This window comes from Vipera ursinii, assembly GCF_947247035.1.
Source record: "Vipera ursinii genome assembly, chromosome: 7".
NCBI lineage: Eukaryota > Metazoa > Chordata > Lepidosauria > Squamata > Viperidae > Vipera > Vipera ursinii.
Window position 1 is genome coordinate 13,132,147 of NC_139521.1, and position 13,730 is coordinate 13,145,876.

The 13,730-nt window shown below is 45.0% G+C and overlaps 1 protein-coding gene across 1 annotated transcript in view; it reads left to right on the forward strand.

The window, feature by feature from the left end:
* Positions 1 to 13,730, forward strand: part of LOC310643153 (bifunctional heparan sulfate N-deacetylase/N-sulfotransferase 4) — a gene marked incomplete at both ends in the record, with an annotated part of 117,839 nt that overhangs the window by 38,894 nt on the left and 65,215 nt on the right. Inside the window, one exon of the mRNA XM_083367249.1 lies at positions 7,833 to 7,920. Coding sequence (XP_083223375.1) covers positions 7,833 to 7,920 — 88 coding nt within the window. The remainder of the gene's footprint in view (positions 1 to 7,832; positions 7,921 to 13,730) is intronic.

Genomic DNA, 13,730 nt, shown 5'->3' on the forward strand with positions numbered 1-13,730 from the left:
TATCCCACCCTTCTCCGAAGACTCAGGGCGGCTTACAATTTAAAGGCACAATTTTCATAATGCCTTTCTCCCAAAAAAGAACTATAAAAGCAATCTTCAATTTTTAAACAATGCTTTGATAAAATAGCAATAAAGCCATAGAAAAATAAAGCAATATGTCACTTAAAAGGAAATTAATTTTAAAAAGCCTTAATTTTTTTTACCACTAGTACTTAACTGCCGAGTTAGAATTAAAAAAAAGCAATGATGTACCAGCGCAGACTTCCCTAACCTTTTCAGCTTTGCAGACCAGTGGGGGACGGGAACACGTGCACACAGCTCCATTTGCACAAGTGGCGGGCAAACACACTTGCTACTTGGACAAATGAAGCATGCAAACACACACTCACCTGCTGTTTGTACCAGTGGGAATGTGCACATGTGCGTTTGCCTGCCATTTCCATGGCCCATTCCAAAAATCTCAAGGCCCAGTATTGGGCTGTAGCCTGGGTATTGGGGATCCATGTACTAGCGTATGTTGCCTGAATTGCAGGCCTATTTCTGCTTCAGTTGCCTCTATTCTGATCCACAATGCTGCTGTCCTGATTTAGTGTGTGAGGCAAAGCTACTGGATGTTTCCTCCAAGTTTGCCCTTCCTGGTTCTGCCCTCCTACCTTTGCTGCCTTCACTAGCAGAACAAAAACATCTGCTAGTCATGGTGCCTGAGCAGAAACTATGAATCTGGCTATAGGACTCATCCCATAATAATAAGGTGCTTTCCATGTTATGCCTCTCCTCCAAAACCCCATTATGCCCAACCCCCTTATAAAGTACTGAATAAAGTTTTTTTTTTAAAGATTGGAATCATTATGGGAACTGAATCACACAAAGCATTTTTCTCATTCCTTTCTTTATAAAATCACCAAGCTTTTACACCCATGTTTCTGTGTGCGCAATCATTTCACTAGAGTATTACACCTGTTGAGTCCAATTTGATTTCAAGCTACATCAATCAGCTTTGTCTTATCTATGTAGAAGGGGGTTATGACCACGCCACTTGACACACCTAATAAGTATCTTCCTGACCCACTTTGTTCTGGTTACTTGACTTTACATCTTGCATTATGAATTGATAACAGACTTTACACACCTGGAAGGTTACACAACACACTGTGTTGTGACATATTGTCTACTATTTAACATAGTTTCTATTTTGGTCTTCGTTTTTTGCTGTTTTTCATTATTGGTGTGTATTACAGTATGATGGGGACTGTAGCCAAGAAATTAAAAGATGCTTGCTCCTGGGGAGGAAAGCCATGGCAAATCCAGACAGCACACTAAAAAGCAGAGACATCACCCTGTCAAAAGAAGTGCGTATAGTCAAGGCTATGGTCTTCCCGGTTGCAATGTATGGCAGTGAAAGCTGGACCATAAGAAAGGCTGAGCGCCAAAGAATTGAAGCCTTTGAACTATGGTGCTGGAGAAGACTCCTGCGAGTCCCTTGGACTGCAAGGCGATCAAACCGGTCAGTCCTAGAGGAGATCAATCCTGACTGCTCTTTAGAAGGCCAGATCCTGAAGCTAAAACTCAAATACTTTGGCCATCTAATGAGAAGGAAGGACTCACTGGAGAAGAGCCTAATGCTGGGAAAGATTGAGGGCAATTGTTCTGAACCAGCCCTCTTCTCTCAACCCCTATTTCAAAAGAAGATACTGGAAAGCGTCCAAGGCTAAAAGGCTTCTGCCAAGATTTAATAGTAAACACACAAGAGCTAATCTTCTCAAGCAAAAGAGTTGCTTTCAGCAACCAGCCCCTCCCCAAACACTCCTTTTATAGAGAGCTCAGGGCGTGGTCTCCCTGTGCCTCCTCCCGAGGAGTCCCATAGCCTTTCTTTGTTTGTCCCTGCTCGACTGCCTCCTGCGTCGGGCGTCCTTGAACAGGGCCAGCTGTGGGTCATCATCCTCCGCACTCTCGGGCTCACACAGCTGAGCAGAGGTTCCCGGCTGAGGACTCTGCAAAGTCTCCAAATCATCATCAGCCGGTTCGTTTCCCTCCTCCCCCACATCTGAGTCCTCCGATACATCGGAGCCGGCTGTTGGACCCACAGGCTGACCCTGAGTCACAACACTATACCGCACCGCAGGGCCCTTCCCCCGGGTCTGCCGATCCGGATGCGGTCGGGATGGGAACTGTTCGTGAAACGCAGTCACCAACGCAGGGGCATGAACGGCGGTCGCGTCTTCCCATGTGAAGTCCTCCGGCCCGTACCCTTTCCACTCGATCAGGTACTGGAAGCGACCTTTCAGCCAGCGGGAATCCCTGATGTTGGCGACCTCGTACTCGGGGGTGCTGTCGCCATCACGAGGTCCTGATGGGGGAGGTTCCGCTTGGCGAAGTGGACAAGCCGGTTGTTCGGGGACCAACAAGGACCGATGGAAGACGGGATGCACGCGCAGGGAACGTGGCAGAGTTAAACGATAGGCGACCGGATTGATGACGGCCTCGACGGGGAACGGTCCAAGGTATCGGTGGTCCAGCTTCCTCGCCGGCCGAGTGGATGGTAGGTTCCTGGTGGACAGCCAGACCCGATCCCCCACCGATAGTGGAGGCGTATCCCTTCTCGACCGATCGGCGAACCTCTTGTAGTCGGCCTTGGCCTTCTCCAGCTGCCGTCGCACCAACCGATGGATCGCCTGTAACTCCGCCATGAATTCGTTCGCTGCCGGCTCCGGTGAGTCCACGGGAGAAAGGGGGAAAAACCGGGGGTGATAACCCACATTGGCCAAGAACGGTGTCATCTGCGTGGAGGTGTGCTGCGAGTTGTTAAAGGCAAACTCGGCTATGGCCAAATAGTCCACCCAATTGTCCTGCTGCAGGTTAACGTAGCAGCGCAGATACTGCTCTAAGATGCCGATGACCTTCTCGGTACCCCCGTCGGTCTGAGGATGATGCGCGGACGAGAGGCAAACCTTAATGTCCAACGCCCGCATCAACTCCTGCCAGAAGCGGGCTGTAAACTGGGCCCCCCTATCGGAGACGACTCTATCGGGAAGGCCGTGCAGCCGGAACACCTGTTGGATGAACATGCGACTAGTGGCGCGAGCTGACGGTAAGCCGCGACAGGGGATGAAGTGCGCCATCTTGGTCAACATGTCCACCACCACAAACACTGTCGTGAAGCCGGAGGATGGGGGTAGATCCGTCAGAAAGTCCATGGACACAGCCCCCCAGGGTCTCTTGGGCGTTGGCAAAGGCTGCAGTAAACCAGGCGGGGCCCCTGTCGCTGACTTGGCCTGCCTGCATGGGACGCAGGAGGTGACATAAGACTGAACATCGTGTCGGACTCGGGGCCACCAGAATGTACGGGAGACCAGGTTCAGAGTCTTGAACAGGCCAAAATGCCCCGCAGCCGGGTTATCATGACATTGGCTGAGGACGAGTCCCCTGAGTGGCCCTCCTGGAACATAGAGCCGGTCACGATAATACAGGAGTCCATCCGTGACCGACCAAGGCGAATCTGGCCCCACCTCTTCCTTCCGCTGGGCCACCCACGCCTCCTGCTGCTGCGCCTCCCGGATCCGAGCCCGTATATCCACCGGCTCCCGCACCGCAGCAAAAGACTCGACGGGGATCACGGTCCTGGGCGGAAGCTTGTCTTCCACTCGGGTGTACTCGGGCTTCCTGGACAGAGCATCCGCTCTCTGGTTGTGCCCGCTTGGTATGTACCGCACCCGGAAGTCAAACCTCGCAAAGAAGAGGGACCACCGGATCTGGCGTTGGTTCAAATTCCGAGCGGTCTGCAGGCTTTCCAGATTCTTGTGGTCCGTCCGGACCTCGATTTGATGCCGCGCCCCCTCCAGATGATGCCTCCAAGCCTCGAACGCCGCCTTGATGGCCAACAGCTCCTTCTCCCAGATGGTATAGTTGCGCTCCGAGGGATTCAATTTCCGTGAGTGATACGCGCAAGGGAAAAGGGTACCGTTGGGCATCGCTGCCTGGAGTAACACGGCCCCAATGGCAATGTCGGAGGCGTCCGCCTCCACGACAAACGGCCGTTGCGGGTCAGGATGCTTCAAGATGGGCTCCTTCATGAAGGCGTCCTTCAAAGCTTGGAACGCCTGTTGTTCGGGGGCGTTCCACTGGAACCGAGTCTTCTTCTGCAAGAGCCGGGTGAGGGGGGCTGTCAAGGCAGCAAAGCCAGGGATGAATGTCCGATAGTAGTTGGCAAATCCAAGAAGTCGCTGAATATCCTTCACGCGACGCGGGGGTTGCCAACTCTGCAACGACTCAACTTTACTCGGTTCCATGGCGATGCCCTCAGGAGAAATGCGGTGACCCAAGAAATCAATGGTCACCTGGTAGAACTGGCACTTCTCCAACTTGGCAAACAGCCGATGTTTCCGGAGGCGCTGCAGGACCTGACGGAGATGCTGATGATGCGCTTCACGCGACGGGGAGTAAATCAGGATGTCGTCCAGGTAAATCACAACAAACTGGTCCAACAGATCCCGAAAGATGTCATTCATAAAATGCTGAAACACAGCGGGGGCGTTGGTTAGGCCAAACGGCATCACCGTGTACTCGAAATGTCCATAGCGAGTACCAAACGCCGTCTTCCACTCATCACCCGGCCGAACCCTGACGAGGTTGTAAGCTCCACGCAGGTCCAGTTTCGTGAAGATCTTAGCCTCCCGGAGTCGGTCCAAGAGCTCGGGGATGAGGGGCAGCGGGTAGCGGTTACGCACCGTGATAGCGTTGAGTTTCCGGTAGTCACAGCAAAGCCGTAACTCGCCCGACTTCTTTTTGACGAAGAGCACGGGCGCAGACACTGGCGAGGACGAGGGCCGGATGAAACCACGAGCCAAGTTTTTCGTCAGGAAGTCCCGCAATGCAGCCAACTCGGGCTCCGACATGGAGTACAAACGCCCCACTGGGAGAGGCGCATCAGGGACTAGGTCAATGGAGCAGTCGTAGGGCCTGTGCGGGGGTAATTGGTCCGCCTCTGACTCGCTGAACACGTCAGCAAAGTCGGACAGTTCGGGAGGCAAGGAAACCCCTGGGGAACCCTCCACCTGGCCGGCACAGATATGGCGGGTGTGGTCCACGCACTGCAAACTTGGGAAGGTGACCAAGTTCTGAGACCAATAGATCTGTGGATCATGCGCCCGGAGCCACGCCAGTCCCAAGACCACGGGAAAGTGCAGATCCGAAGTGACGTAGAACTGAATGGCCTCCACATGGGTACTGATGGCCATACACACGGGTTGCGTGGCGGCCGTGATAGGCCCGGACAGGAGCACTCGACCATCGATGGTCTCCACAAGCATGGGCGGATCCACTGGACACTGGGGAACAGCCCATTTGGCCACAAAGGCCGAATCCATAAAGTTAGTGGTAGCCCCAGAGTCAATTAAGGCATGGACTGGAATCCCCTCTGGCTTGCCAGGAAGGATCAGACGTGCCTCCAAAATCAAATGCCGTGGAGGTTCACAGGCACCATCGGAACGGCGTCGCTCGGTGTGGTTGTTGTGGGTCGCCCGATCTTTCACACCGTCTAGATCGGGCTCGGGCCGTTTCCCGATAGCAAAGCGGGGGACTTTCTCGGGGCAGGCTTGGTCACTGATGCCCGCTGACGCTTCTTCGGGCAAGAAGCAGCCAAATGTCCAGGGTCCCCACAGTAAAAACACAACCCCTCCGATCGTCGTCTGTCCATTTCCGTCACCGATAGACGGGACCTGGCGGCACCCAGCTCCATTGGCTCCTCCCTCTGGACTGGGGGCTCACGCACAACAGGGGCGGCAGGGGTCTGTGGGGTGGCACGGCGACTCTTACGCTGCTGCAGCCGGGCATCGATCCGCAGACAAAGATGGATCAGCCCATTCAGGTCTGAGGGAATGTCCACGCGGGCCAGCTCATCCAACATCTCCTCTGACAAGCCATCCTGAAAGGCATCCACGAGCGCAGCCTCATTCCAGGCGGAATCCTGGCTAAGCAGCCGGAAATCGCTGATATAGGCCTGTAGAGGGCGCTGACCCTGCCTCAAAGCTTTCAGGCGTCGGGTGGCAGTCTGCGCCTTAATCGGGTCCTCGTACATGAGGCGCATATGGTCACAAAACCCCCCAAAGTTATCCAACAAAGGGCTAGGCTGTGCCAACAGAGGCGTGCCCCAACGAGCTGCATCTCCCGACAGAAGGCTCAACACAAATCCCACCTTATCTCGGTCAGTGGGGAAATCAGCTGCTCTCACGCTGATATAAAGCTGGCATTGTCCCAGGAAGGCAGGAAACAGTTCTGGATTACCAGCAAATTTATCCGGCATAGCTATCTGACATTTCCTCCTGGGTGGGGGGGCAGCATGTACCTGAGCCTGCAGTTGTGCCACCTGAGTGGCCAGCAAGGTGAGTTGCTGGTTGAGCTGGGCATTTTCGGCAAGAAGCTGCTCCATCGTAGTAATAAGGGGTGGGTGGCTGAAAGCAAACTGTTCTGAACCAGCCCTCTTCTCTCAACCCCTATTTCAAAAGAAGAGACTGGAAAGCGTCCAAGGCTAAAAGGCTTCTGCCAAGATTTAATAGTAAACACACAAGAGCTAATCTTCTCAAGCAAAAGAGTTGCTTTCAGCAACCAGCCCCTCCCCAAACACTCCTTTTATAGAGAGCTCAGGGCGTGGTCTCCCTGTGCCTCCTCCCGAGGAGTCCCATAGCCTTTCTTTGTTTGTCCCTGCTCGACTGCCTCCTGCGTCGGGCGTCCTTGAACAGGGCCAGCTGTGGGTCATCATCCTCCGCACTCTCGGGCTCACACAGCTGAGCAGAGGTTCCCGGCTGAGGACTCTGCAAAGTCTCCAAATCATCATCAGCCGGTTCGTTTCCCTCCTCCCCCACATCTGAGTCCTCCGATACATCGGAGCCGGCTGTTGGACCCACAGGCTGACCCTGAGTCACAACAGCAATAGAAGAAGGGGACGACAGAGAATGAGGTGGCTGGATGGAGTCACTGAAGCAGTAGGTGTGAGCTTAAATGGACTCCAGAAGATGGTAGAGGACAGGAAGGGTCGCGATGGGTCGGACACGACTTCGCAACTAACAACAACAGTATGAAAGGACCCTGTTGCAAATCCTTAAGTTATAAATGCATTTAAACAGATGTGATTATATTATAGTAGTATTATTATATCATTGTAGGTAATAGATTTATTGGTAAGTTTGGAGCAGATCCTAGATATAAATATAATTAGGAGTCAGTAGGTTTTCTATTGTTCACATATACAGGAATGGTCCAAAAGTATGCCCATTGTTTCAAATGGTCTAAATTCAGGTTGTTGAGTTAACATCCTAGTGGATTCCTTGTGTTCTTGATCAAATTCTCAGCTTATATGGAGACCAATCAATTAAGAGCTGTATAAATAAGGGCTTCTGGAACGATGCCTGAAAGTTCTTTGAAGTGTTTCGTTAGTCAGAACCATGACAAACAATATATAAAGATACCTTTCTATGAATTGATATTGTATCCCTCATATGTGGGGAGAGGGATATACAGGTGGTGAATTTTGTCAGTTTTCATAACACCTGCAAAGATCAGTTTCATATCTAAATGTATTTATAATTGTATTTATAATTTTAAACATTTTAATAGTGAATGTACTTAGTTTTCACTATAAAAATGCATAGAAATGCATTGCCAGCTTATTAAGATAGTATATAGGCTATCATGACAGCTTTTCTTTTACATTAATCTTGCATCCAGGACAATTTTACTGCAAAAAAAAAAACTTGTGTTAGGTTTTTTTTGTAAAATCTTTTATAGCTGATTCTTTTAAATTCTAAATAAGTGTCCTTTTTTCCCTATATTTTTTTCAGGCTTTACTGGAAACTCAAATATTACTACGCACTCAGGTTGCAAATTTTACCTTCAACCTTGGATTTTCAGGAAAGTTTTACCATACAGGTAAGCAGGAACCATATAGTAGCAGTTAAAAGCATATGAAAAATATTAGAGACATTTTCATCATGTTGCAAGTACTTTAGCAAATATCAAAATCTACACAGTTGTCTCATGAAAATTCACTATGAATCTTTCATTAAATCAATTTATGTTTATTGATGTCTTTGGAATACAGTGTATAATTCTTTTTCATGTGCATATTTCAAATTTGAGAATTTCAACTTTCGAAAATATTTGATGGAAACTGGAAGTTTATTTCAAAAGCATGCTAAAAGTAAATAGAAAAATAGTCTGATCGTTTTCTTAAGCAGATAATGTTAACAGAAGGATTATAAAGAGTAAATAGGACCATCAGGTGTTTATATTAAGATAAGACAAAGTATAACTGGAGCCATAATTGACTTTTTTCATTCTGTTATATAGAATAAAATAGAAAATGTAGACATCTGAGAGTTCTCACCTTTTAAACAAATCATATTTGCATGATACACACCCTGCTGTGACTTCACATGGTTACAAATTAGTCTTACCAAAATACTGTCACATAAGCAAGGAGGCATCCTGGAAGGATTTGTTCAGCCCAGAGGAGAAAAGATGTGATTTAAAAGGAGTTTAAATTAAATGAAAAGAGGATTACTTCACATTTTAAGTCCTAAGTAATTAATTGATTTTGCCTCCACCCGCTGAGTCTGCAGATTAGTGTTACTTGTTTCCAGGTACATTTTGTGTATTTCTTGACTTTGCCTCCTATTTCTTCTTAATGCCTGTTGAAAGTTTATTCATTTGCTGTCCATTTCCCTACTATATTTCTTCATTAAAAGGCAGCTTTAAAAGTAAGCAAAGATTAAAGGCTTCTCAGCGGTCAGTGCAGTTTGCATAAATCCAGTCTGCTTCTCACCAACTCTTCATTATTGAGCTGCTTACTTTTCAAAAATTAATAGAAAAGATTAGTTAGCATTTGCAATTACTGCGCAAATACTTTGCATTTTCAGTATGCTTTAAGTTGAAGGAAAAGAAATTAGAATTCATTACAAGTAGTGTTGAAGGAAAAGTCTTCATCATGGTTCAATCCAAGCCGGGAACAAACAACATGGTGACTCCTTTAGAAAGAAGGTTGCAATTTATTGAAGAGGAGAGCCAGACAGAAACATGGCTCTGGAAGAAAAGAGAGCACATGTGTAGGGAGTGGGTTTTTATACCTTCTGGGGCTCTAGAGGTTATTTCCTGTTCCTGTTTGAGGCTTTGTATTTCCTGTGTCATGTACTTTGACCTGAGTCTGAGTGTGCCCCTTTGGCATCTGTGGGTTAATCCTTTTATGTCCTGTCTTAGAGTTTGGGTAGGCTATGTAGATTTTAGGTGTCTTTGTCTTTCAAAGCTTCTAGATGGGGGCCTCCAACCTTCCTGAATGGATTATTTACATCTGCATTTCTACAGAGCTGGTTTCTGCTTGGGGGAGGGAGACTTGGGGCTATTAAGAAAACTGGGCATGCTTTTTCTGCCTCTTTAAGATCCTTTGAGGAAGTATAATATTTTGCCCTTTTAATATTTCCTTCTTCGGGGTGTGTGTGTGACTTCCCACAGTAGACAGCAGAAGGAGTTCAGGACTTGGCCCAACCTTGAGCAATCCATATATGAAACGATGACCAATTGGTGTTGCTATTATTTTGATAGAAATTGAACAGGGTTGGAATATGCTTAATAATTTGCCATGTAGCCCAAACCCAATTACGTATGTGGTGATAATATGGAGCCATAACTGTTTTCACATCATGAGTGACCAAGGAAAGCTAGCATAGTAGCATTTTTAACACTGCATTACTTCATTGGGTATGATAGCCTTTGGAAGTTTATAATAATAGCGTGCTAAATTTTATTTGCACTCAGCCTGTGGGAGCTGCATGTTGCAGAAACATTTGAAAATATAAGGTAATTCTACTTTCCTCCATAATGATAGATTGTATTTGGAACAAGAGTCTTTACCTTGAATTATAGAAGCAAGTATTTGTATGTGTTACCTGCTTGAAAGCCAACTAAATTTTATTTTTAGGACAGCATATGTGAGGCAATAAACCTGTATTAAAACACACAGAGAGAGAAACATACACACAAACACACGCCCACACAGGGACAAATAATAAAATAAAGATCCAAGCAGGAATAGCACCTTATTGCTCCTTTTGTCCTAATTGGGGCTCACTAAAAATATGCATAGCTTCTTGAAGATATGAAGGAGGGTGGCTACTAATCTTTAAAAAGCAACCCTTACAGCATGTGAATTAGTCAACAAAAAGTGCCTTTGAGCATTGCCTTGAGTTCCCAACTGTGTGATTAGCCTCTGTAATGGTTGGCTATATATAATATAACTTCCTAGTTCGTTATATGGTGCTTTTTCAGGAATAAGAGAGGGCTGAATTAAGTCTTAGTTTCTAAATTATTTTTATTAGCTTTACTTCTGTGCTTCATTACTATCTTTAAGATAAAAGTATAATAGATGCTCTCCACATTATTATTATTATTAGGTTTAGTAGTAAAGGAAAGTTTCAAAATCTAAACAAGAGTTCAATGAAATTAAATTAATACAATTTAATTTAATTCAAATACAAATGCATGCAATTCAAAATAGAAACTAGTCAAAAAGGAACATAGTATGGAGCAATGTACTTCAGAGATAGAGCAGAAAAATGAACCTTGAGGGTATATTCAGTGACTGAAAAATTAATAGAGACAAGCGGCATCTATTTCTGTCCTCCAGAAATGGTGGCCAAATGCAAATAAGTTCTCATTCATGAATATATCACTCTAAGGATAATGTAATAGCCCATCATAAGTAACAGAAGATCTTTTTTCCAACTTCTTCAAGGACATCCACATTTAAACAATTCACACAACTCTTAGATTTTTGAGCAAATCTATTTTAAAATTGTGTGCCACATTCCTGCTAAAGATTTTACTCATGTTGACATCAACTTTCAACTTTTTGACATGGTTATATTATTAATTTTAGTTATTCTAGTCCATTCTAATCTCCTATAGGAATATACTGATAAAATGTATATCATGTCGCATTTTTTCTATCTGGAAATAAAAATTAGCCTGAATACTATCCATATACCATAGAATGTAAAATGTTGCTAAGGCTTAAATATGGTGAACATGCTTATGATTACGTATTCTAGTACAAAAATAGTACAAATCCATGAGATATGTTTGTGATTTCTATTAAGCAATTGCTGTACTATGTAGTCTTTTAAGTCCTGCTTTTAAGGTTGGCATTGTTGCTTGTCATTTCAACTTAGAGGCAGCATATCATTTTTCATACATTTTACCGGTTGAGCTCCGGATGGCCCCCGACCTTCGCTCCTTCCGGCGCGATCTCAAAACATTCTTTTTTGAACAAGCTGGCCTGGTCTGACGGGATGGGGTTGGGTTTTTTAAAACTAGTTTTAACTTTAATATGTATTGATTTTATGGGCATGATGTTTAATGGCTTTTTAATTTTTGTATTCGATTTTTATTGTGTATTGCCCTGTTCACCGCCCTGAGTCCTTCGGGAGAAGGGCGGTATAGAAATCAAATTATTAAATTAAATTAAATTAAATTATAGATAAAACATGGGGAGTGTTCTTTAATTAATATAAATGTGGCTTGTTTACCCAAACAAGTTTTTAAGGGAAGATGATGAACAAGTTTTATTTTATCAGTTTTTTGGAAATTTTAGAAGTTTTATCAGCCTATGGAAACTTCTGTGCTTTATTAATTTCCTCCATAATGCTCAATTCTGATTCCTGAACACACATTGAATATGGGATTGTTAAAAGAAAATAAGATTGTGGATCTGCCAGAAATTTATAGGTTAAAAAGATGGGATCCAGGAATATTGCAACTTGATTGCATTCTACTTTACTTTGATGCCATTATAATATCAAGTTCAGAGCAGGAATGATCAAACAACCAATCTCAATTATATCTCCAGCAAGAAAAAAAACAGTCTTTGCGAACTTATTATAGATCATCAACTATTCCATCTTTTGCTCCTAAATAAATCATTGACATTATTCTGCAGGACGAAAAAAATGCCAAATCCAGTCTGAACTGTATGACAAATCATAATAAAATCCTCCAGGGTTATTCATTGTCACCCTTAATATTTGTCATTGCTATGATCACACTTTCAGTTTTTTTTAAAAAAAATCTTGGCTATCAATCATCACAAAATACTAATAATATGTCTCATTTGCTTTCTATAAACATTATAGTTTTTCTACACAGATATAGAGTTCGACCTAAGAAAATGTGTTACAGTAGCAATCAATTAATAAGTCACACACAATAATGCCAAATGATCAAACTTCAAGAGCCATCGAGATGAAGCCTACAAGTATCTGGGGAGTTTATAATTGCATAACAAAAAGCATGGACAAATTAAAAAGGTGATTGGTAAAGAATACATTCAAAGAGTGAGAAAATTGCTAAGGAAAAAATTGAACGGTCAGTGGCGTAGCGTGGGGGGTGCAGGGGGGCCCGGCCACACCAGGCGCACCATCTGGGGGGGCGCGCTCGCACTGAGCTGCTCAGGGAGCCCCAAGGGCTGCACAGAGTCGGCTTGGCTCCGCTCTCGAGCTGCTCTTTCTTGCAAAGCGAAACGAGTCCGGCAGGTGAGATGGGCGGCCACATAAACTGAATAAAATAAACAGAAGCGCCCAACTCTCCGCCCAGGCTCAGGCCAACTGCAAGCACCCCGCAGGCGCCCCGGCAGGCTTGGCCAAGTGAAGACGGACCCGCCGGCCGGCCAGCCTAGCTTCATGCGCATGCGTGGCTTTATTTAGCGGGGCTCATGTGCGAGCTTGAATGCAGCGGCTCTTGCAGGTCGGAGCCCTGCCCAGCCGCCCTCGAGAGGGACCCGGAAGCATCCCACATGCACGCGACTCTTCTTGGAAAGTCTACGCCACTGCGGGGTGCGTCTTTTCGGCGGTGCCGTGACATCACTTGCCTTGCCCCGGATGCTGACAACCCACGCTACGCCACTGTGAATGGTTGAAACATCTTCAAAGCTATCAATACCTGGGCCATACCTATGATACAATATAAGAATTATTAACTGAACATAAACTGAACTGGACAGTTTGAACTGAAAAACAAAAATATCTGACAATTTATTGATCATATATTTCATCCCGGTAATAGGAATATGGATAAATTATACCTGCTCCTCAGAAATAGAAGCAGAGGTTTACTTCAAGTCTAATTGTCAATCAAGAACAGTGTGCTTTGACTGATTATGTGAAATCAGCCAAGTATTGATGCAAGTTCAAAATTGGAACTTTATCAATGTACATTAAATAAAGCGAATGTCAAAATAATGTAATAGAAATGGCAAGGAAAAGTATCGCATAGTCAATTTCTACAAATGATCGAGGGTAAAGTGGATAAAGACGAAACCTCGATTGCAACTAGTACATTAAAAAAGAAACCTTGATTTTGACAGGCCAAGAGCAAACTATTGGAATTAATGCAGTCAAGAACACAACTGAAAATTCATCAAATCATTATTTTTTACTTCTTTAATTGAAGTTTAAAAATAAATTTAAAGTGCAGACTGTACAAAGAGACAGAAGATACAGTAATTTCTTACACTCGGCTCATGCAAGAAGATTGAACAAGCTAATTGTACAAACAATGTATATGATAAAGTCTCGACTCATAACATGCCAAATATAACTGTGGTTGAAAAGAAAAGCATGTGAGTAATTGATTAATTGGAAAAGATCACAAAGTATCCGAATTCTAAAATTGAAATCGAAATGTTAGGGCAT